General features: G+C 54.8%; 2 protein-coding genes and 1 long non-coding RNA gene across 5 annotated transcripts in view; 2 read left to right on the top strand and 1 right to left on the bottom strand.

Annotated features, from left to right (window-relative positions):
* NAT10 (N-acetyltransferase 10) overlaps positions 1–1,252 on the top strand; it is a 40,203-nt gene extending 38,951 nt beyond the window's left edge. For all 3 annotated transcript variants that reach the window (XM_081541658.1, XM_081541657.1, XM_081541660.1), the window contains one exon: positions 433–1,252. In XM_081541658.1, coding sequence (XP_081397784.1) covers positions 433–544 — 112 coding nt within the window. In that variant the 3' untranslated portion in view covers positions 545–1,252. The remainder of the gene's footprint in view (positions 1–432) is intronic.
* A 2,342-nt stretch (positions 1,253–3,594) lies between these two features.
* On the top strand, positions 3,595–7,312 carry LOC145526307 (uncharacterized). The gene is made up of 2 exons (XR_014068838.1): positions 3,595–3,662; positions 3,988–7,312. It is a non-coding gene; the product is annotated as an uncharacterized LOC145526307 (long non-coding RNA).
* Positions 7,313–8,343: 1,031 nt separating this feature from the next.
* The window catches only part of ABTB2 (ankyrin repeat and BTB domain containing 2), a 184,573-nt gene continuing 168,667 nt past the window's right edge, over positions 8,344–24,249 (bottom strand). The window contains exons 7-18 of the mRNA XM_081541669.1: positions 23,953–24,042; positions 23,279–23,380; positions 20,951–21,047; positions 20,555–20,690; positions 18,238–18,467; positions 16,345–16,523; positions 15,836–15,941; positions 15,612–15,714; positions 14,989–15,079; positions 10,612–10,680; positions 9,857–9,970; positions 8,344–8,603 (exon numbers count right to left, since the gene is read on the bottom strand). Of these exons, the coding sequence (XP_081397795.1) occupies positions 8,406–8,603; positions 9,857–9,970; positions 10,612–10,680; positions 14,989–15,079; positions 15,612–15,714; positions 15,836–15,941; positions 16,345–16,523; positions 18,238–18,467; positions 20,555–20,690; positions 20,951–21,047; positions 23,279–23,380; positions 23,953–24,042 (1,515 nt within the window). The 3' untranslated portion in view covers positions 8,344–8,405. The remainder of the gene's footprint in view (positions 8,604–9,856; positions 9,971–10,611; positions 10,681–14,988; positions 15,080–15,611; positions 15,715–15,835; positions 15,942–16,344; positions 16,524–18,237; positions 18,468–20,554; positions 20,691–20,950; positions 21,048–23,278; positions 23,381–23,952; positions 24,043–24,249) is intronic.

A 24,249-nucleotide genomic window follows, 5' to 3' on the forward strand; every position in this document is an offset into this window, starting at 1 on the left:
CACGTCAAAAAGGACTGTATGGTTTTTCTGGGAATTCCATGCTTTGTCTTGGGGACTATCTTCACGGTCACTGGGATAATATGTCTGGTTTCCAGGGTAATTCTCAGTGGTAATTGATGGGAACAAATTTTTCTTGTGATGCCTTGTATTTTTCTTTAAGTCTTAGGAGGGGAAATGTACAGATTTCAGGAGTTAAGGTGTAGGTTTTTTTTCCTCTATAGACTACGAGCTTGGTCAGGGCGGGAACTGGCTTGGTGCATTGTGTCCTCAGCCCCCAGCACAGTGCCCTGCAGGCTTACAGAGAAACACGTCTGTGTAATTGCACATTCTTACATCAAGTTTCAGATGACAGATTCAGACAAAGCAGAGCTATCTGCAAGAGGTTGCAGATCCAGCGTGTTTTTCTTTCGACTCTTGTTTTTTCATTTCCAGTGACAAGAAAAGGAAACTGGAGGCCAGACAAGAACCCAAACAGAAGAAAAAGTTGAAGAAAAACAGAGATACGAAGGACAAAAAAGATACGAAACTGAAGCGGAAGAAATAGTGGGGAGACACTTGGGCGTCGGCGGCTGACTCGCAAGGAAATACCCTGACTTTCTGGACTGTCTCCGACGGGACTGAGTGGCAGCTGATTGGACTATTGAAAGCAACAGGAGCCCCCAGGAAACCCAGAGGCTGGCCAGGAATTCAGTCTATGGGCTGAGCATGGCTTAAGGCAGAGTCACTTCCGAGTGGGTCTGCTTAGAACTCAACAGCACACGTCCGGGCCCCATCTCTCCTCCCCTAAGTCCAGACCTGCCTTTCCCATACGTTCATATTTCACTTTGGGCCCAGCTCTCTCTCTCCCTTCCTGCACGTGTCGAAGCCATGCTGGCTCTCGTCTCTTCTCGAGCATCAAGTACACGGCTGTCTGGAGACGCTGGGAGTGGCCGGGGGAGCGGAGCATCAAGGCCTGTCGTGATGAACTTGCCCAGGCTCCCTGAAGCCTGGAGTCCCAGGAGCGCTAGTCCAGCCGTACGGCCCTGTCAGCCACATTTAAGCGCTGGGACCCACACTGCCATATTCTGACCCTTTCCTCCCCCAGCGGTGACCCAGAAAAGCTTGACTTCTCAACCTGGGGAATGATATGATGTCTGAGTCCCCGATACCTGTTATTTCATCCATTTGGGAAAAAAATGTTGGGAAAGACCCTTTTGCTAGCAGGGATGAGGGGAGATAGAGAATCTATTTTTAATAAATAACATCGTAGAAAGACCAGCGTCCTGTGTGCTCGTTGACTGCACCTAGCTGGGAGTTGACTTGGCTCATTTCTTCTGGTGGATCTTGGCTGCACTTGGGAGGGTGTTGGCATTGAGGCTTAGGGGGGCCAGGGCTTACCGAGCCGGGAGCCCATGGGAGAATTGACAGTGCTGACCCGTGCTTGCTGTGGTCATTCCAAAGGACTTGGTGCAGTACCTGGAAGCCAGCCAACTGGGCCTCTCTTCACCCCGAGCTCCTGTCAGGTCGTTTGGTTCCCTTCGTCTCTCGTGGACAGGAGTGCAGTGGCTTCATGGGTACTTTGGAATGTTTGGTATCTATTTTCCAGTCCCAAATCTGATACCATTGTTACTGAAACCTGGACCCTGCATCCTTGACCAGAGATCGAACCCAGGCCCTCTGCAGTGGACGCTTGGAATCCTAACCACTGGAGCGCCACGGAATTTCCCCTCTGCTGGTTCTGTACAATCATTCCCTGTTTGCATCACCAAGCACAGGGAGAGTTCAGAGTGGAGGTTGGCGCCGTCGTGCTCTGGGTCTAATCTACCTTTCTCCTCACCTCTGCGTGTGAGTTGCTGGTGATCTTTCTGAGCTCCCTGAGTCAGATTTCAGCTTCTGTATTTTTTTTTTTTTTAATCTAAAAAATTCCTGCTGTAGCCTTGGTTACTGTTCTTCCTTGGTTTTTCATAGACTTTAAAAGGACTGTCTTCTGTGAGTCCAAATAGATCCTTTCCGCAGCCCTGGCAGGTTATCTGCTTCCTGGAAGTCTACTGTGTGGACAGGGAAGGAAGAGGAGCTTCTGGAGCAAAGAGGATTAAATGTGCAACTCCCAGGACAGATGGCCTCAGAGAGGGGAGAAGATTCTGACCGCCTGTGCCTGGGACCACCACGCCTTCTCCCCATCAAGTCTACAGGAAAGTTTAATGAGATGAAAAAATTTTTTTGATCCATTTTTCTCAGGTGAGTGCCTAAGCCTGCCTTTCAGAGAGGATTTTTTAAAAAATTTACTTATTTGGCTGTGCTTGGTCTTTGCTGTGAATGCTTTCCTCTAGTTGTGGTACAAGGGCTTCTCATTGCAGTGGCTTCTCTTGTTGCGGAGCTCAGGCTGTAGGCATTCTAGCTCAGGCTTCTAGTCTCACAGGCTCTAGAAGAGCACAGATTCAGTAGTTGCGATGCACAGGCTTAGTTGCTTTGCAACATGTGGGATCTTCCTGCATCAGAGATTGAACCCATGTCTTCTGTGTTGGCAGGTGGATTCTTTACCACTGAGCCACAAGGGAAGCCCATCAAAGAGGGTTTTCTTAAAGAGAGTGGCTAAAATTCAGTCACAGCCCCAAATGATCTGAGCTGGATGGTGTGTTAAAACCTCTCCAGCCACATCATCTTACAGGTGCAGGACCCAGATCGGCCGAGTCCTTGCTCAGCACCTCTAGTGTCAAAGCCTGTCCTCTGCTCTGTTCCATGGACTCTTTCTGGCCTTGATGCTGGCTCTGCCTGGCTCTTGCTGTGACCTGGAGCACACTTCTTTCTTCCACCCAGGTCCACATCTGTGTAAACTGCAGGTGGTAATGACAGCACTTCCCTGGAAGGGCTGCCGTGAGGAGCAGAGAACAGTGCATGGCGTGGAGCAGGCGTTCACCAAGCCTCTCTGCGTTCTGGAGCACGTGTAACCCCAGGGAGCTGCTCTGTGGCCCACAAGCGCTGCGATGGACTGAATGAGGACTGGCTTTGTTCTAAAACCACAGCCTGTGCTATGGCCTTCCCTGTGCACATGAGAAGGAAGTGAGCGTTCTGCCTACTGTGTACAGTCTTGGCCGTTATATTTGCCAAGTGTGTTCCTGAACAGGTCTCTGCACTTGGTGTTGTGATCTTGGGTTCTCCTTCAAACCTGAAAAAGCGCTCCTCCCCCAGACCTCACCATCTGGCCTCCAGACAGAGTGACATCTGTAAAGCTCGCTGTCTCAGGAAATCTCACTTGCAAAATGAATTCAGATAGGCCGCCTGTGAATGCTGCCACCAGGCTGGGGCAGGGGCCGAAAAAGCCTGAACAAAGAAGATTCCTTGATGGTCTCATCCCCCCGCCACTCCGCCCGAGCCAGGAGGGGGCCAGTGCTGGCCTGCTTCAGCGCTTCCACTGCTCATCTGTCCCCCGCAGTCCCAGAGGACCCTCGAGTGACCGCGAGTGACACAAAGGGGGCTGCTGAGGCTGGGGGAGGGGAGGAGAGGAGTGACCGTCACCTTGGATAAATGTAGACTCATTATCTGAGGCCGGCACACCAGCCGCCAGTCCCCCGGCCCGGAGGGGGTGGGACTGGCCTCCCCTGGGCCTGAATAGGCGACTCAGACTCCAGACATGGAAGTGGGCGCTGCCCTCCATTCCCTAAACAACTGGTGAAAGCCGAAAGGTGGTGTAGATTGTGCAGAAGGCAGGGGGTTGGTGGGAAAGGGAGATGCTGAGGTTCTTTTTCTTGGGCTTTCTGTGGTTCGGCTGAGGAGAAAGCTGTGATAATCCCGACATCTGGCTGCTGTGGGGCAACCAGCAGGAGCAGAAGGGAGAGGAAAGTATCAGGAGTGGGGCGGGGGCGGGGGTTGGGGGCAGACTCGGCTTTAGCCTTGGTGGCCCGTCGGGACGAGTTTCCTGTGGAGACTCCAGCTGAGTCAGCCTGGCTTCTCGACTGCCTGCAGGGCAGCTGGAGTAGAAGGAAACCACCCCCTCGTTTTCCCTAGCAGGTGGACCCTGCTAAGGAGAAGTTCACCGTCCTCTCCCCAGCCTGCTTTTGGCTGCTAACAGCCTGAAGTGGGCAGCAGAGGAGAGAAGCCCCCACGCTCCTGAGCAGTGGCCAGAGGAGGAAGCCCGGCTGCCGGGGCAAGGTAAGGTGACAAGACAGTCCCGTTTCCATGCTCGTTTCTCCGGCTCCTTGGAGAATGTCTGATTTTTTTTCTAGTTATTATTTAAGTGCTTGCTTTAGAATATGTTTCTGCTGCACGCAGGCTTGAAGGGGCCCTGCCCCTCTTCTGCTACCTTCCCTTCAATCTTCTGCCCCTTAAAAAGAGAAAATATGGCTGAGCTGTAAGGAGACAGCTGGTGACTAGACCTTGCCTCTTAGGATGCCTGCTTGACCGAGGCACCTCCTGCAGGGGTGGGGGAGCTTGTATGGAGGGTGGGCACAGACCTCTGAAGGGGAGCCTCTGGAGATGGCGAGTGCTGGGAGGGACAACGGACCCCCAACCTCCTTCGCAGCAGCCTCTGCCCAGGAGGATGGTGCCAAGGGGTGTGCCTCCCATGTGAAGCCACCAGAGGGCGCCATGGGTCCAGCGCAAGCCCTCTCCCCACAGAAGCCAGGGCCCCAGGCTGGGCCTCCAGCAAAGCCCACAGTGGGTCTTTCCCAGGACTGACTGACCCTGTGGGGTCTTCGGGTTGTCCCCCAACTCCAGAGTCCTGGCCTGTCGGTCACTGAACCACAGCCACTCCAGTCAGTGTTTTCAGTGACCTTAGGAATTTCTCCTCCTGCTTCAGACGGGAAACATTTTAAAAACCTCTATTTCTACCTGGACTTTGCACCTAAGACAAACTACCACCGACCCCAGAAAACCTTTGGACCTGAGTCACTGGCTTCCCGTCCTCGGTCCATTAACAAGTGACACAGCCAGCAAGGGCTCAGCAGGGCCTGAAGGCAGCAGCCACCAAAGGGCAGGTGTCCCTCATCAGGCCCTCCTCCTCCCTGTGCTGGGCCACACAGAATTAGATCGTGGAAAGATTTGCAAACTATTCTGACAACCCTAGCAGGAGTCCTGCACATCAGGGCTGTGGGGCCTGGGTGGGGCTCAGGGCACAGCAGAAAAGACAGCTGTCTTTTTAAAAGTTTTATTGAAGTATAGTTGATTCACAATGTTAATTTCTGCTGTGCAGCAAAGTGATTCAGCTTTATATATTCTTTTTCATATTTTTCATTATGGTCTATCATAGGATATTGACTATAGTTCCCTGTGGTATACAGTAGGATCTAATTTTTTATCCATTCTATATATAATACTCTGCATCTGGGAATCCCAAACTCCTAATCCATTCCCTCCCTGCACCGCTTGGCAGCCACAGGTCTGTTCTGAGTCTGTGTCATAAATATGTTCATTTGTGTCATATTTTAGATTCCACATGTAAGTGATATCATATGGTATTTGTCTCTCTGACTGACTTAGTATGATAATCTGTAGGTTCATCCATGTTGCTGCAAATGGCTTTATTTCATCCTTTTTTATGACTGAGTAACGTTTTATTGCATATACGTACCACATCTCCTTCCATTCATCTGTTGATGGACATTTAGGTTGTTTCTGTGTCTTGGCTATTGTAGTGCTGTTGTGAACATAGGGGGTGAATGTACCTTTTCAAATTAAAGTTTTGTCTGGATATATGCCTGGGAGTGGGATTGCTGGATCACATGGCAACTCTATTTTTAATTTTTTGAGCAACTCCATACTGTTTTCCATCGTGATTGCACTGACTTACATTGCTACCAACAGTATAGGAGAGTTCCCTTTTCTTCACATCCTGTCCAGCATTTGTTTGTAGACTTTTGGATGGTCATTCTAACTGGGGTGAGGTGGTACCTCATTGTAGTTTTGATTTGCATTTCTCTGATTAGTGATGATGAGCATCTTTTCATGTGCCTATTAGCCATTTGTATGTCTTCTTTAGAGAAATGTCTCTTTAGGTCTTACTCATTTTTTGATTGGGTTTGCTTTGTTTTGATGTTGAGCTGTGAAAGCTCTTTCTATATTTTGGAAATTAAGCCCTTGTCAGTTTCATTTGCAAATTTTTCTCCCAGTCTGTAGGTTGTCTTTTTGTTAATGGTTTCCTTTGCTTTACAAAAGCCTGTAAGTTTGATTAGGTCCTGTTTATTTTTGCTTTTATTTCTATTGCCTTGGGAAACTGACCTAAGAAAGCATTGGTATGATTTATGTCAGAGAATGTTTTGCTTATGTTTTTGCCTAGGAGTTTTATGGTGTTATGTCTTACATTTCTTTAAGGCATTTTGTAAGGGAGTGTTCTAACTTTATTGATTTACATGCAGCTGTCCAGCTTTCCCACTACCACTTGCTAAAGAGACTATCATTTTTCCATTTTTATTTTTTCCATTATTCTTGCCTCCTTTGATGAAGATTGACCATAGGTAAGTGGGTTTGTTTCTGAGTTCTCTATTCTGTTCCATTGATTAATATGTCTCTTTATATGATAAGTGCCAGTGCTATGCTGTTTTGATGATTGTGGCTTTGTAGTATTGTCTGAAGTCTGGGAAAGTTTTGCCTCCTGCTTTCTCTTTTTGCAGGATTGCTTTGGCAATTCTGGGTCTTTTGTGGTTCCATTATAAATGTTTGTTAGGATTATTTGTTCTAGTTATGTGAAAAATCTGACAGCTTATTCCTGGCATTGGGCTCCCGTCCTTCCAGTCCAGCTCAGTGCCATGTAAGTACTTAACAAATGGGAACACGCCTACCCCATTGGACAGATCAGGAAGACTCAGGCCCAGTTGAGGGTTGGATCCAGGCTCAGGTCCTGGGTGGGGCAGGGCAGGGGTTAAGCGGCTGGCCATGCATAGCTTCCGGCAGGGGCTTTGTTCCCTCTGAGACACAGGTGTCTCAAGTAAGCAGGGAGTCAGCTCTAGGTTCTCTTCCTGGTCCTAAACGGGCTCCTCCCTAGCTCTGAACTTTGGGTAACCCTCTATAAGGAGCTGTGAGGCCAAGGTCATTGTTAACAAGTGTTTATTGTTAATAAAACCATAGTACATTTACAATAAGTGACAACATTAATGTATAGTTACAGTATCATACAATATTACAGCAATAAAATAACGCCTATTCCTTTGTACATCCAGCTCAAGCAGCTAGTTGAAAATATTTTCCAGGGTTGCAAACCCCCAGGGTTTTTCAAGGTGACTGAAAGGACACCTCCTAAAGTGCCTGGGGCTTCTGGTGAATAAATAGTTCCTAAGGTACGGCCAGACAACCGAAGGGAACATCCGGCACCAGCTGTTCCGGAAGACGCCCCCGATGTCTGGTACATAAATACGACAAGGGTCCGGGCCCAGCAATGCGTCCCCACCCAGGAGAGCCTAGAGCCTAGAGGATGGCAGGGGCAGGTAGCAGGGAAGTAGAAGGAACTTTTCTCTCAGTCCTTCCCGTCTACCCACGCCCCGACCTTTAAGTTCCAAGTTCCCCAAGACCTGCAGTTCCCAATGGGAAGTCTGGGCCCTGCTCTCCAGTCCAAATTAAAGGACTCTTTCACTGGAGAGACTGGACCGGCGGGATGTTTAGGGCTCTGCCTAATTCTAGGCTTAGGATTTCAGAATCAACCCCTTTACACTGGCCCCTGAAAACAACAGCAGCAATAAAAGCTGAGGCCACCAGGCTCCTCCATTGTGCCCGTGCCACCCTTGACTCAGACCAAAAGCTTTGAAGACGCAGGTGGGGGGAACTAATCTGCCTTCTCTACTCCTCACTGAGCAGCCGGCGGTCCCTCTGCCCAAAGGAGCCCAGACACCAAGGAAATAGACTGAAAAGGACCGTCTTCGCAGGATCCTCAGGCTCCCTGGAGGCCACATCACGTCTTTCAAAGGCACAGCCTTAAGTTCAGGTTTGTCGGACATGACACTGAGGGAAAACACCAGCTTCTGACTGAAATGGCCCGGGGCCCAGATAGAACATACATTCTCTACATTCATAAGGATGCCCACACCCCCCAGGAGCCCCATGAAGGACAGACTGAGCTGCCCGAGGCCCCGAGGGTGGGCTGGTTAGAGCCTGGAGGGCACGACCAGCAGCTGTGCCGAGCAGAGCGGGATCGGTGCGGGCCTCCAGGAGGGGCACACGAGGGTGAGTGCATGGCAGCCCTCCAGTCCAAGCAAGCGGCAGGTGTGGGGAAGGGCCGCTTGTGGCCACACCTGCCCTTGGCTCATCACTGGTTGAACAAATGGTTAGGCTCTGGGCCTGCCCAAGTCTGGCTCCAAGAGTGCCGGTAACCCGTCTCAGCCCAGCAGGGCCCCAGCGTGTCCACTGGTCCTGGCTATGTGCTGACCCAGACACCCCCAGGAAGCTCGCAGCCTTCCTTACCCGCCGGGAGGCCTAGTGACAGAGCCCGCCGCCCCCCCAGCTCACACCCGAGAGGTGACGTAGAGCGAGTGCACGCGCTCGGCCAGGGCGCTCTGCAGGTCCTGCAGCGGGTCCAGGCCCTGCACTTTGCTGCTGCGGCCGTAGATGAGCTGCCGGAAGGAGTCCCGCTCCAGCAGGGCCTTCATGTGCTTGAGGAAGAAGCCCTCGCAGAACAGGGCCAGTTCGGGGGCGTTGTGGATCTGTGGGGGCAGGGAGAGGGGTGAGACCCACAGCTTCAGCACAGCGCCACCTGAAACTGCCCCCAAAGTGTACTCACGGGCAGAAGTCCAGCTTCAAGCCCCAGACCCAGGGAGGCAGGCAGGCCCTATCTCTGCATTTTAGGGCAACTGAATTCCTCATCTGAATTCCTTCCATGAGCATCTCCTCGGGTTAGACTGATGTGGGTTCAAATCCCAGCTGTGCCACCAGGAGCATCCTGGCATCTTGTTCTCGGCCTGGGTCCTGCTGTTGATGGCTTGCTGAGGGGCAGTCATCATCCCCACGGGATTGGAAGCTCCCTCCCTAAGGGCAGGGGCTGTCCACGGTGGGATGTGCAGCATAAGGCCCAGCACACAAGTGTTCATGTGGTAAAATGCTCACCGAACACTGAGCGCCCTCTCTCTGGGCTGGGCACCTGGCGCAGGCCCCGAGGCCCAGGTCTGGGGTGCTCACTGAGAACTGATGTTCCAGATCAGGGAGCCAAGAGAAGCCAAGGAACCAACCAGGCCAGGTGGCCACGGACAGCAGTCAGTGCTCTGAGGCAGTGAGAGCGGGCGAAGGGGCAGAGAGGTGTGTGACTTGGGGGCACCTGGGGGAGGAGACTTACTGGAGGACTGCAGGAGTCCTGGGGTGGAGATGAGAGAGATGGGGGCCGGGTGAAGGGAGAGGGAGGCATCGGAAGGGGAGATGTGAGAGGGTCCTGAGGGCCTCGTAAGGGGTGACAGATAAGGGCTGGGTCTTTAGTTTGCAGTGGGAAACCTTTGAAGAGTTTCAGTAGGGGAGTGGCGGGGTCTTCACACTTTTCAAAGAGCCTTGTGGACTGCAGGGCGAAAGCTAGGAAGTGTTGGAGGCCAGGCCAATGCGATCGTCCAAGAGCAGGGAGAGTGGAGGTAGAGGGAAGGGGAGGGGTGGCTGATGCATTTCGGGTGTGGGAGGTGACCGTGGCATCTGCTGCGAGGAGGAAGACTAAGGAGGGCCAAGCTGGGGAGAGACTCGAGTAGACTCGGAGGGTTTCAGCCCTTTGCCGCCCCAGGTCTCACTGCCCATTGCAGCACAGCTGGCACGGGACCTGGGGTCCACCCAGCTCAGAACTCGGCTCCCCAGCTGCTGTGCCGCCCCACTGGGCAGCCATTACCTCACCTCAGGCCACAGAGGGGGTGACACTGCCCTTCAAAGCTGCCAGGGCACAGCAGGGTGAGTGATGGGGGGCAGGGGCTGCAGTGGGCGCCCTCACCTTGGCATACTTGTAGGTGTTTACGGCGCTCTCCACGCTCAGGGTCTGGGAGCACAGGATCTCACAGTGCCGCTGCAGGGCGTCCAGCTGGAACAGGCTCGCAGCTGACAGCAACTGGCGGGAGGAAAAGAGGCCATGGGTGAGCGGGGCCAGGCCCTTAGCCCTGGTATCACAGAACAGAGAGCCCCTTTGTGCTGTGTGCCCTCCTCACCCCCAGGACCCTCCCTGCCCACCTGCCAGTTAAGTCCGATGGCCTTGATTTATTTCTACTCCAGGCCATCTAGATATTTGCTAGGACACCTCGGGAGTTATCTGATAGGTGACAGACACTGCTTGGAATTTATCACGTCAGGAGGCCCTCAACTATGAGCTGCCTGCTCATCTGCACGACCTTCTAGCCAGGCACGTGGGCAGCAGTGGGTATGTTCTCTAAGCAGTAACCTGGTAGGTGGGCAGGGGGCGGGGGGCACCTGCTGCCTTCTGATCCTCCCAAGTGGCCCTTTCTAACCCTGAGGAGTCGCCTGGGAGGCTGGGTTCCACAGGCGCACCATTTCCCACGTGCTCAGAAGACTGAGGACATGCAGGGAAGCAGGGGGTCCTTGCAGAGGCCCCCTTCCTTCCCTCCTCATGTCTCCAAGGCTGTGTTTCTGAGAGTAGGGTGGGTGAGACCTGGCAGATGTCTCAGGCAGGGCACAGGCATGGTGGATGGGCTCAGGGGCTCTCCCCTAGCCCAAGCAGACGGGCCAGGTCCTCACCTCCAGGATGTCACCAGTGGGGATGTCCATGGATTCTGTTCCTCCGTAGTACAGATACTGCATCATCATCTGCAGGAAAAAGGCCCCATGTGAGCGCCAGGTGGACCCACAGCACCAATGTCCTCACCCAGCGCCCCTGGAGTGCCCCCCACCCCCAAGTGCTGCTCCAGGCACTCCCGGCTGGTCTGTGCCCTTAGATGCCCACCCCCTGGCCTCTGTGTGCTGACATCGGCACACCCCTCAACTCTCATCAGGCATTTTTGTGCTCCCCCTGGAATGCGTATGGCAAGCTTCCTTCCACAGAGTGGCTTTGCCTCAGTCCTCACAACAGCCCTGTGAGCCCAGGAGGGCAGATACTCGTCATGGCTCGGGAAACTGAGGCCAGGGAGGGAGGCTGACGAGGCTGACCCCTCCCCCTCCTTCCAGCACACCAGGCACCTCACAACTCATTTTCTCCTCTTGCCAAAATTCTAAACATGGAGCTCTGAGGGGGTGACGTCCACCCTCAGAATCCCGACTCCTGACCTCCCCGTCGGTGCTAGCCAGATCCCAACTGCCCCCCTGGAAGCCAGTGCAGCGCTGGGGCCCGGGACCTGGCCCAGAGGTCACCCTGCCGACCAGCGTGGGCCCCTCGGGGTTCTTGAGAGCAGAGGCCCTGCGACACCACATGAGGTGGCCTGGGAAGGGGGCTATGTTTAGTTCTGCTGAGGTCTGACTGACAAGCTCTGCCATCACGCTAGAGACTGGGGAGTTTCCAGCTGGAAAAAGAAAAATGATTCTCCCTGGTTGGCTGAAGAAACGGCCCCAGCAAGGAGCTGGCAAGGGTATAAGTAAACATGGCTCCAGCCGGCACAGTTGGGCTCTGTTAGGACTGGCCCCCAGGCTGGAAGAGGCACCAGAGGGTCTAGAGGAAAGGAGCCCAAACTGGGGTGGGTGGGGGGATGGAAGAGGGCTTGCCAGCCGCGTCCATGCCCGAGGCCTGTCCAGGAGGCATCAGCCCGCCCCTTCCCCTCAGAGGAGCGTGGGCCCCCAGAGGTCTTGCGCAGCCCCTGCTGGAGCTCAGGTGGAGATCTTACAGTTACACAGATGTACCTGTGTCCCATTACTCCAGGCAGTGTGTGCCTCGGGTGGGCTTCCTCCACCATCCCCCACACTGGGAGCTGAGTGGGTGCAGGGCAGTCCCAGATGATCAGGGCAGACGCCCCTCACCCTTCCCTAGGACTGGGAGTGAGGCGGCTCCCATCTCCAGGGATTAATTCTTAGATGTTAGCCTCAGGGCAGCCCGAGGTGGGAAGGGGCCCAGGGAGAAAGGCGACAGCTTACATCTCATCTTCCTGGCCTAGAAGAGGACTTCTGCCTAGCTAGTCAGGGCCAGGCCCAGCTCTCATGGCACGTGGATCTCCCTGAGGCATCTGAATGCAGATGAGCCCACAGAAGTGGGACCAGAATCACCCTCTTGGAGCCTCGCTGGGGGAACTGGGCTGCTGTCAGGCAGCTGTGGACATTAATTTCCCATAGCCCAGCACCCCCCGGGCAGGACGTGCGTTACCTGCCTCCCAAAGCAGGCAGCCTGCAGGGCTGGAGCGGGCAAAGGACTGCTCCCAGTGAGGCCCCAGGCAGGACCAGCTGCGGGGATGGCCTCGCTTCCTTCTGCCTGGAGTGGGCCACCAGGAGCATGACCACAGGGAGGCCCTGATACTGCAGGGACAGGACTGGGGCCAAGAGCCACATCAGAATGGCAGGGCTATCCCCCAAAGGCCCAGGTTTAGTCGGCAGTGACCCTGGCAAGAGTCTACACCTGTGATGTCTAATCGATAGCCACTGGCCACCTGTGACTTTTGAGAATTTGAAACATGGCTGCTCTGAATTAATACGTGTTATGTCAAAACTGCATTTCAAACACTTAGTATAAAAAAAACATTTCATTAAATTTTTATATGTGGAAATGATACTATTTTGGCTACATTAAGTTAAAGAAGAATAAAATTAATTTCACCTGTTTCTTTTTACTTTTTCCTTCATCTATTAGGCAATTTTACATAACCTATATGCCCAGCATTATCTTTCTATTAGAGATAGCACTGCTTAGATCTCCTTGGGCCTCTGTTTCCTGTTCTAGAAAACAATGATCTCAAGTTGTCTTTGTGTTGTGAGAGGCAATGAGATGTCTGGGAGCTGCTCTGAAACTTAGGCTTTTTTAGGAGGCCTTGGCCCTGGACTGATGGCTTCAGCCGCCTACCCCACTTGCAGGATGGCGGAGCTTTGTTCCCAGAGAACCCACAGGGCCAGGCCAGTGGCTAACATGCCCCAGGCCCACATGTGCCCTGAGGTTAGACCTGTTGTCTCTGTTTACCCCTGTGACAACCCTGAGAAGTCATCAAGGGCTACCCAGCCTCTCCTAACACGGGCGTCATCCCCTGCTGAGCAAATGCAGCCTCGATGGCAGGGGTCACCCTTGTCACATGTGTGCCCTTACCCCCAGCTCCTGCCCAATCCCTGCTGCCCTTCTCAGACCCACCTCCTGTGTTGGGTCGTGACCCCATCTCACGCTCTAACTCACCTGGACTTTGGGCTTCTTAGCCAAGCAACTTGCTAGAGTTGCTCCCCTCCCCATGGAGTTTGGCTCAAGGGATGGGAAGAGGTGAGGGAAGATACCCTATGCCCGACCCTGGGCCTCCTCCAACCCCTGTCATCAGTTGATGCCAAGTCCCCCACTCTCCCCTCATCCACATCCCTTTATCCTGCTGCCTCTACCGGGTCGCCATGATCACTCAGCTGGATTATTCCTCAGCCGCTCACCTGGTCCCCTGGCTGCAGTCCTGCCCCTCTCAAGTCCTTCCCTCACCCTCCAGAGTGCGCGAGGTCACGCAAACTGGATCATTCCACACATCCTAAGATTGAATCCTGGCTCTATCACCTCCCAGCTGTGTGACCTTGGACAAGTTATTGAACTTCTCTGTGCCTGCGACACCTCATGGACCAAGGGGGGATAGTAACTTATGTGCACCTCCCTGGACTGTGCTGTGACGCTTAACTGATAAATGCACTTAGAACCATGCCTGGCTAAGTGTCAGTGATGGTGGTGGTCTCATAGTAGCTTCTAACTATCCTTGGGTTAAAGCTCAAGCCCTTCATGCGGTGGCTTCTCGGGGGCAGCCTCAGCCTCATTTCTGGATGTTCTTCTGAATGGCTGCCAGGACTTGGCCAGAGAGCGTTTCCTGAACAGGTTGTGGTCTCTGGTGGTCGTGGTCTCTGCATGCATTGCTCCGTCTACCTGGAGCTCCCGATACCTGCCTGGCTGACTACCCTGGTCGCCAGGAAACTTGCTCCTCCACAGCTTCGGTGCCCTTTCCTGCACTGCCAGGGCCTCCCCCACCACTCCCAGTGTCACATTCTTTCATAATCCTGTCTCCTGGAGGGCAGGGTCCCTATCCTATTTACTGCTGTCTCCATGGTATCCATAAGTGACTAAGTACTAAAGAGATGACTACAGGGAACAAGGGACAGGGACTAAGTCCTTTTAGATGGTGGGTTCCTCACGCTTCTGTGAGGCTGTGATCTCTCCTATTAGGTCATAAGCCTGTCCTGGGCAAGGCCAGGTCCTGGGCTCACATACCAGCTGCCTCTTGGCCTCTGTCTCAGCCCCTAAGGGTTACCCCTACAGCTTGAAAACCACTTTCTAGAAAGGAGCTCCCCACCGGGGCTCAGCTTAGACCCCAGCCAGTCCCTTCCAGACCTCGCCTGCCACTCCTGGTGGCCAGCCTGTGGAGCTTCCATCACGCAACCTCTGACGTTTTCTGAAGCTTAGAGACTGAAAGTCCTGACCTTCATCTCGCACAACCAGGATGGGCTCACCGTGGCTCTTTCTGCTTGGCCTGCATGGCCAGGGTCTGATGCCGGGGAAGGGTGAAGGGCCTACACCGGTTCACGTGCATGTCACCCTCCACCCACCTGGGGTCTTGTTAAATTGTCAGGGGGCCTGGAGTGGGGCCTGAGGCTCTGCATTCCCAACAAGTGCTCAGGCAGTCTGTGCGCTGGGAGCTCACTCAGGACAAGGGCTCACAGGCTGCATGTGTGGTGTGTGCCTGTCCTTACATGCCCATCAGGCTGCCCAGACCCCTTGCCCAGTGGTTAGAGCTCAGGGCCCATGAGACAGACTCTGAAGCTGCAAACTCACAACAGAAAGTCTACCTTGGCTGGGAAAAGCCTAGCTGCTCCAACCTGACCACCAAGTCAGCAAAACATAGAAGGTATTACGGATGAAGGGGAAGATTATGACCGACTCACAGCTGACCACACCAGATGGACCAGACAGGGTCAGGGTCCCGGGGGGGAGGGGCACCCCTAGAAAAGCCTGCAGCGCTGAGGTACACACACCTGGAAAATGTGGTACTTCATGTCGCCGATCTCGATGGTTTTACTGCTGTCACCATCTTGCTCTGATTTATTGGTCATCAGCGTCTTGAACCTGGAGCCAAGGAGATGAGACAAGGAGGGGCTTGAACATGACTTTTATTCCACTGCCACGTGGCAAAGGCCCCATCCATTGCCTGATTGGTCACCAGGGGACAGAAGCATTTTAAAAATCACTGCTGTGCTTGCAAAAGAATTCTGGGCAAGTGGCGTTTTACATTGTCCTGGGCTGACAGACGGCTGGGCTGAGCCCCGATCTGTCCCAGCTGCCCTCTAGCTTAGTGACCATGACACCTGTGGCTGGAAAACTGACCTTCATGCTAGAACATTCATGTTTTCTAATCATCAAAAGCAATGGCTTGACCAGAACAATGACCAGCTCCTCTTGGAGAACTCTGGGTCCCCTCGTGACTGTCCCCCTGCCCCCTGTGGGGTGGGTGGGTGGGTCCCCTGCTCTGTGACCACCCTCTTGGGGGCAGAAGCTCTTCTCCAGCCTGCCCGTCACCTCATATCTAAATGAAGCTGCCCCCCACCTCTCCCGGGGGCAGGGGGTGGGGGGCAGAGATTTTGTTATCTGGGCTGCCTACCTGTTAGAAGCCGTCACCAGCAGGACTTTGTGTGCATAAAACAGCTTTCCTTCCACGAGGAAGGTCACATCTGACATCTCCTTGTTGTTCAGAAAGTGAGGATCTGTCGGGGGGGGGTGGGGAGAAGGGGATGATGGAGGCGCCCACCTCCCATGCACTTGGGAAGGGGAAGCAGGACAGAGATGAGAGGGCGGGAGACAGGAGAGGAGGCAGGGAGGCCTCACCGAGCCTGGCTGGCAGCGTCTTGTGGAGCTCGGGGATGCGGGGGATGGGGCTGCTGCCGTAGCAGTGCATGAAGATGGCCGCTAGCTGCTGCGTGACCGAGTCGTTCTGTGGGGGGAGAGGCAGGGAGGGGCGTCAGCTCGACCCCCATCTGGTGGCTGTGTGTTTATAGCTCCAGGTACGCCCAGCCAGCTTCAAAAGTCCCTCAGGCCAGGATCGGTGCAGCGCTGCCCTTCATTCCCCCTGGATCTGGTCTGGCGAGGGAGGCCCGGTCCTTCCACACCGACTCCCCAGATCGCTTTCTTGGCCAGGCTCCGGCCCAGACAGACCCCTGGCCTCTGCAGTCAGGCAACGGGGGTCCAGGTGAGGGCTGGACGTCCACCTGCGGGGTGCCTGTGTCCTTCCGTCCCTGTGAGGGGGGTGTCCCTATGTCTGTCTGCGTGTGTATCAGTCTCCTGGTCCGTCTCGTGGTCTGTCCTGTGATCTGTCGGGGCCTCCAGGGCTGTCTCACCTTGCTGGTCTTGAGGATGTCGAACATGAGCGGCAAGCCCTCGGTCACCAGCTCCTCGTTGTACTCCTCTTCCTTGATGGAGCTGAAATCCCGCAGGAGGCTCTGCACCACCGAGTACCGAGACTGGGAGAAGGACGTCCTCAGAGACTCGATCCAGATGTGCAGCTTCCAGGGGACGCCTGGGCCAGGAAGGGGCAGGGCAGTCACCCCCTGGGCAGAGCGTTCCCCAAAGGGACCACTGAGCCCACCTCATGACAGCCCCCCTTTCCGGCAGGCCAATGCGCCTGATGCCTGCCCAACTGGGGGCACCCCCTCTCCCCGGCTCAGTGCAGCCAGTAAGGAAAGCGTTCGTTCACCCTGACGGGCCTCCCTGAGACATAAAAGGGTCTCCAAGTTCCCATCAGATGAGGTGGAGGGATGGCTTCAGGCCAAGTGCAGGGAGCCTGAGCTCTGAAAATCTACAGCTCAGCCTGGGAGCCTTCAAGTGCAGGCCCAGCACCCACATTTGCCCCACTGGCTTGCCGGGCCCTAGAACTACCTACTGGGGAGGAACCGTTATAATTAGGAGGGGTGGCCCCGGAGACTCGAACGCCCGGAGGATAGGCAGGGCGCTTGGGGACAGCAGGACCCCATGCCTGTCTAGAAGCCTGAAATGACCCCTGCTCTGTCGCCGAGGGCTTTTCCCAGCGCCTGGCTGCCTGGAGTGTTTGTGCACATGCAGTGCCACGTAATCACTGTTCACCAGCTCCCCGGAGTGTGTCACTGGGGCCGCAGAGTAATCCCAAACTACTCTGTAAAGGTCATGACAAAAACTAGCGATGTTTCCGATAATTAGAGATTGCTTCCTACTCCCCAGCCTCACTGTGGATTTAAAAAGGACCGATGGCATTCCCTGGGGACATGGTGTCACAGGTAGCATCGGCATCCCTGGTTTACTGACTGTGTGCAGGAGTGATATTCCTATTTCATGGAGAAGAGCACTGAGGCTGGCCTGCCACCAGAGGGCCGTGTGGCTCCCGCTCCCTTGGCCCAGCGCGGGGTGATCCTGTGTCGTGGCCCCGCAGGAGAGGAGCGATGCTGTCATCATGCACTGAGCTCCCACGGTTAGCGGGCACCGGGCCCTGTGCTGTGTGTGACAACCTCACATTCACAGGGGAGGAGCACTAGGGAACATAGCAGGGCTGGGATCTCCTCCAGGTCTGTCTGTCTGTCTGTCTGACCAGCTGCCTGGGAGGAAAGGAGAAGTCTGCAGGCTTGCAGGCCAAGGAGGTGGGGAGGTGGGCTGACGGACTGCAGAGCATCTCATTGACTAGCAATGTGGACCCTTGGTGCTCTAGACACTCCCACACATCCCCGGCCTCGACCAGGGAAGCTGGGGGCCCTGAGGACACAGGGCTGGGCTGAGGCTTTTGAGATATGTCCCCACGGAGGACTGTCTGAGGCTCAGGGCACCACCTGTCCTGGTTTGAGAGGACTGAGCCCCACCCGGCACTCCGCTGCCTCCTGGCCTGTCTGCCCCTGTGTGTGTGTGTGTCTGTGTGTGTGTGTGTGTGTGTGTCTGTGTGTGTGTGTGTGTCTGTGTCTGTGTGTGTGTGTCTGTGTGTGTGTGTCTGTGTGTGTGTGTGTCTGTGTGTGTGTGTGTATGTGTATCTGTGTGTGTGTGTCTGTGTCTGTGTGTGTCTGTGTGTGTGTGTCTGTGTGTGTGTGTGTGTCTGTGTGTGTGTGTGTCTGTGTGTGTGTGTCTGTGTGTCTGTGTGTGTGTGTGTCTGTGTGTCTGTGTGTGTGTCTGTGTGTGTGTCTGTGTGTGTGTGTGTCTGTGTGTGTGTGTGTCTGTGTCTGTGTGTGTGTGTCTGTGTGTGTGTGTGTGTGTACACGCACTCCACGTGGCCTCACCCAGCGCCCTCAGCTCCATGGTGATGTCCACGTAGCCGTGCTCCGCACTGTAGTACATGGCCTCCTGGAGGGCCTTGGTGCGCGTCCGGCTCAGTCGCACAGGCCCCTCGCTGCCGCTGCCCTGGCTGGACGCATCGCTCTCTTCCACGCCCTCAGCCAGGATCTCCTCCAGGGACAGCACATCCGCTTTGGCCTGCTGTGGCTGCGTCAGGAGCTTCCTCAGGACGTTCCTGCAGGGAAAGGGATGAAGGAGAGTGATGTCCGAGGCTCCCGCCATAGATGATGCTCGCCGAGCTGCCTTCCAGCGCCCTGTGGCCCAGATGGGCCAACTACGGGGCATCTGTGGGCACAAAGGGCTCATGGTCTTCCCTTCCCAGGCAGGCTGGGCCTCCGGGTGAGTCAGAGAAAGGTGCAGAAGACCTCTCCCTTCTGCCATCCGGGTACTGCTGAGAAGTCATGAGCTCTGGGGCCAAGCAGGCTCTGTCACTGTAGCATCAGGATTCAGTATCATCCTCTCCCAGTTAATGTGAGGCTCACGTGACATCACATGCAGAGCCTGATACACAACAATCGGCCTAATAGCAGCCAACGTGCATATTCCCACGTTGTTGTTCAGTTGCTCAGTTGTGTCCAACTCTTTGCGACCCCATGGACTGCAGCACACCAAGCTTCCCTGTCCTTCCCTCGCCACCTCCAGGAGCTTGCTCAAATTCATGTCCATTGAGTCGGTGATGCCATCTAACCATCTTGTCCTCTGTCATCCCCTTCTCCTCCGGACTTCTATCTTTCCCAGCATCAGGGTCTTTTTTCCAATGAGTCGGCTCTTTGCCTCAGGTGACCAAAGTATTGGGAGCTTCAGTTTGGGCATCAGTCCTTTCAATGAATATTCAGGACTGATTTCCTTTAGGATTGACGGATTTGATCTCCTTGCAGTCCAAGGAACTCTCAAGAGTCTTCTCCAACACCACAGTTCAACAGCATCAACTCTTCTACGCTCAGCTTTCTTTATAGTCCAACTCTCACATCCATACATGACTACTGGAAAAACCATAGCTTTGACTAGATGGACCTTTGCTGGCAAAGTAATGTCTCTGCTTTTTAATATGCTGTCCAGGTTGGTCATAACTTTTCTTCTAAGGAGCAAGCGTCTTTTAATTTCATGGCTGCAGTAACCATCTGCAGTGATTTTGGAGCCCCCCAAAATAAAGTCTGTTACTATTCCATTGTTTCCCCATCTATTTGCCATGAAGTGATGGGACCGGATGCCATGGTCTTAGTTTTCTGAATGCTGAGTTTTAAGCCAGCTTTTTCACTCTCCTCTTTCACCTTCATCAAGAGGTTCTTTAGTTCTTCTTCACTTTCTGCCTTGAGAGTGGTATTATCTGCATATCTGAGGTTATTGATGTTTCTCCCAGCAATCCTGATGTTACCATGTACCAGTGCATTTAACCCTCCCTGAGAGAGGAACCTCGGTATTCATGGGTGATGACTACATCTTGCTCAACATCACACCAAGCGGGATGCAGAATCAGACCCAGGGCTCCAGCCCCAGGCTCTTCTGTCGCATCCTGTGGCCTGGGGCTCCAGATGACTGTCTCATGGGCAGGCCCCCAGGCCACTTGGGGGTGGAGCCGTCTCCCTGAAGACCTGCCTGCCCCTCCTCCACCCCTTCCCCACCTTGTGATGGAGGCCAGGCTGTGCCAGACTAGGTACTCCGTTAACTCACTGAGCTGACAGAGCAACAGCAGGATGACCCAGGACCCTCAAGGGAGTCCATCTTTGTCTTCTACTCACCTCTTCCCTGTCGCCCTTTAACCCCAGAGCAGCCTAACTCTGGTCTCACCTTTGCCCTGTCACACCCCAAGGAAGGCCTGGCCCCTAAAAAGCAAGGTCCACCATCTGCTCCTGGAGCAGGACGTGATTTCTAGCAGAGCCACCAGGAGCATCTTCATGGTGGAGCTAAAGTCTGGGTGGAAGCCCCTAGCGCTCCAGGTTGTGGCAGGCAATGGAGAAGGAGCCCAGGCACAGGAAGGGATGGGGTCCTGGGGCAGCCCTGGCTGGCTGCAAGCAGAGGGTCTTCTGGGGGAATGGGAGGGCCTGCCCTGGGCACCCACCATTCCATGTCTCCGGGCCTCCACCCTCTGGGGCCCCCATGCTGCCTGAAGACCTGTATCTTCTTTCTGGCTGGTGTGCAGGCAGCTACCCTCTATCCACCCCTCCCTCCATCTCTGGAAAGATCTCCAGCCCTAGCTCTTCTGCTCCTGAGAGCCTGCTTCATGCCCCACAGAACAGGGGGCAGGAAGCCCCGGGTGGGTACCTGTGGCCATGGGCAGCCGAGTGGCTGAAGCAGTTCATATCCTCATGGAGGGAGGAGGCCATGCCGTTGGCTTCAAGCATGCTGAGGAGGGGGTCAGCGCCCCGGCTAAGCAGCAAGCTGACCAGTTCGTAGTTCCCTGAAAGAAGAGATGGGCCAGGAATGCTTCCACTACCCACGTCGCTGCCCCTCTGCTGGGCCTGCCTGGGCACTGAGCACTGTAGAAACACTGACAATGGACTGAGGGGCAGCCCCCGGCACCCTGAAGCAGGGGTTTCAAGGCTTGCCTTGAGGGTCTCTATGTGCAGCTCAGCCAGGCAGGGTGACACCGTGAGGAGGGGCAGGTGGAACCGCAGGGCAGTCAGGGACCCTGGCTGGGCAGGGCTGTGGTGCACCTACCAGCCGCAGAGGCCAGCTGCAGGGGCGTCTCCGCATAGCTGTCCTCGCCGCCGTTCACCGCCGAGCCCTCCACATGGGCGCCAGCATCCAACAGCAACTGCCAAGGCACAAGAAGGGCCCTTGAGCATGGAGGGGAGTGTCTGGGCCATGTGCAGGGGAGGCTTTGGGGAGGGACCTTTAGTTTCCTCCTGGCATGTGACCAAGAACCATCTTCCTTGGGCATCCAGAATGGTAGAACTCCTGGTTACCTTCATGGCTCTAAGTGTTCAGAATCGTCCCCTCTGCTTTTTGCGGTCTTGGACCAAGCCCCTGAGCTCTAGGGACCTCTGAGCTCTCTTCCCCTTTCAAATAGTTTCCTATAAACTGGCTGCAGTGATCTTCCTAAGAACTCACTGAGATGACCAGAATAGAAGGTGCACGTGTGCTAAGTCGCTTCAGTTATGTCTGATTCTTTGTGACGCCATGGACCATAGCGTACCAGGCTCCTCTGTCCATGGGATTCTTCAGGCAAGAATACTGGAGTAGGTTGCCACACCCTCCTCCAGGGGATCTTCCTGACCCAAGGATTGAACCCACATCTTTTATGTCTCCTGCATTGGCAGCCAGGTTCTTTACCACTAGCACCATCCGGGAAGCCCAAGAATAGAAGGGAACACCCTCCAATCAACCAGGGGAATCTGAGGCTCTTGACACAGCAGAGGTTGTGGGAAAGGCAGAGCCAATAGGGTCAGAGCTGAGTGGCAATGCTGGCCACCAGCAAGTGGGTGAGCTGGGGGAGGTATCTCAACTCCCCAATCCTCTGTCTTCCTCATCTAGAAAATGGGAGAGAGGCCTGCCCTGCAACATTGTTGGGGATTAAGTGAAGAGGTGCTCAATTCTCCATAGGGGTTCAGTAACCAGTGGCTTCTAGGGTTCCCTTCAAAGAGGTTCCATGAGCTGCCCAAGGCTGGGCAGTGCAGGGCTGGAGAAGAATCTGGCTGTCTGGGACACCAGGTGGCCTCTCCCAGTTCTGGCAAGGGCAGGCCTTGCAGGGCACAGACGGAGCAGGGCTAACAGATACCAAGCAGTTCCCACTGGGCCAGCTGGCTTTGCCTTGGGCGGGGGTGGTATCAGCACCACCGACAGGTAACTTCAGTCCATCTCACCTTTCCTGACTGGCTGCTCTGGAGGGAGCCGCCTTTCCAACCTCCCAGGTTTCCAGAGACTGAGCTTCCTCAGAAACTGTGCTTGACCAATTAGGGCAATCCTACCCACCCCTCACCTGGGACCAGGTGCGAAGGGTCCAGGCTGACCTTTCAGTCTCCCCACAATGTGGGTGTGGGGGTGGCTGTTGGCGGAAGGCTCTCATCAGTCAGACAGCAGCTGCAGCAGTGCTGTCTGAGCCAGAGCCCCAAAGCAGCGGAGGAAGACAGAGACCTGCCCGACAGGGTGAAACTGGGCACCAGTCCAGACAAGCCCAGGCCACAGCCCTGCAGGCCAGTCTGGGCCAGGGTGAAACTCTGCTCAAGGTCTCAGGAGGACAGTCACCAAAAAGCAGGCAGGATGTGGCAGCCAACCAGCTGACCACCGGCTACAGAATCTCTCGTATAGGCCAGGGCTGTGTGGACAGCAATGAACAGGCCGACATGACCCCTGCCCTCGAGGGACCCGCAATCCAGCAGATGGCAAGGGTGTCACGCGAACTCCCAGGAAGGAGTGCTGGAACCCTGCAGGCCTGAGGAGTGAAGGAGTCTGGGAGCCAAGTGGCAGTGTTGCCATGCCCCGTCCACGGCTTCCACTTCCAGGCCTGGCCCGACCTTCAGCCAGCCACAGCTACCGGGGCCAAGGTGGGCACGGTGTGACTTGGCTGACAGGCGAGCATTGCCAATCTGCGTCTTCTCTCAGGAGCTGAGATGCTGAGAGACTATGGCTGCTAACGGGGAGGGGCAGAACCAGAAGGACAGCACAGTATAAGCCATAGAATTCATGAGAGTAAGAACAGTTAAGGGTTGGAAGGATGGTTGGAGGAAAGAAACGGAGCACATCTGCACTGATTCCAGATTCTAGCAACACCCCAGGACTCACCCACAGATGCAGGGAGGCCAGGCAGGCTTGGTATTGTTTGGGCCTGAATCTTGTTCCCTAAAATCTCACATTAGAGCCTGCTCACTAGAGCCTGCTCCTTGGGGCAGACCAGTTGGGTCTCTGTCCTGCTGACCCAGTGAGCTGGCCTAAACCAGTACCTCTGGTGTCTCTGATCCCATTCAACACATGTGAGGCTGGGGCTATGCTTGGGGTTCAGCCCATCTCGCAAGCTGGGGGCACACGGCACACCTGGCAGGAGCTCACCTGGACCACAGAGATATGTCCGTGCAGCACAGCAAATGTCAGTGAGGTCCAGTGCCGGCTATCAGGGTGGATGGAAGGGTGCCTGGGAGAGTTGCTTGGAACCTGGGAAAATGCCACAAGGGATCAGTGTTTCCAAGGTGAGTGACATTCCTGGGCAGGTGACCCAGGGGCCTGAGCTAAGGGGGAGCCCTGCAGGGATGGTGGCTAGGGGTCAACTCAAGTGCTTTCTACATTCTATTGGCAATGTCTGCCTGGAGTACCTTGTGGACAAGGCTCAAAGGGATGTTCGTTCAATTAGTGATGTCTGCCCTGGGCAGACAGATGGCAGCAAGGGAACACGTTATGCCTTGGAGGGAAGTAGAGCAAGAAGTGTCCTGAGATGGTAGGGATGGCTGGGGACTAATTTGATAAAAGGGGAAAGGGGCTACAGTAACAGAATCATGGCCTTTCTCTCCAGTGGACTCCCCTCTGAGCTCACTTCTCTGGCAGAAAGCCTGAATCTTGAGAAAAAACCGTCTTTGCTAACTATGATCTCGGTGTATCTTATATTTCCAGTCCTCTGAGACATATCTACTCTGTTGTCCAAATCATCACATCCAGCATGGATGATGAAGACCTTGGGGTGTTCTCTCACTGGGTTGGGGGCCTGGTGCGGCCCTTTGGGGCTTTCTCACCTGGATGTCCAAGTTGGCTCCAGCATCAATCAACATCTGGACCATGGCTTCATCCCCAGCAGCACAGGCATACATCAGCGGCGTCATACCCTAAGTGAAGCAAACGCAGATGCTAAACTGTCTGGAAATAGAACATGAGGACATATGTTCCATAGGTGTCTGCCCTGGAAACCAGAGAGAGGTCTCCTGCTTGGCCAGCTGCTCATCTGGAACAATCTTGGGTCTTGTGCTGGACAGAAGGGGCTGGGCCTGCCCCCTCCAGGCTCAGGGGACATATGACACCTGAAGGATGAGTAG

Source organism: Giraffa tippelskirchi, chromosome 11 (assembly GCF_054371585.1).
Source record: "Giraffa tippelskirchi isolate mGirTip1 chromosome 11, T2T-mGirTip1v1.2.pri, whole genome shotgun sequence".
NCBI classification, from domain to species: domain Eukaryota; kingdom Metazoa; phylum Chordata; class Mammalia; order Artiodactyla; family Giraffidae; genus Giraffa; species Giraffa tippelskirchi.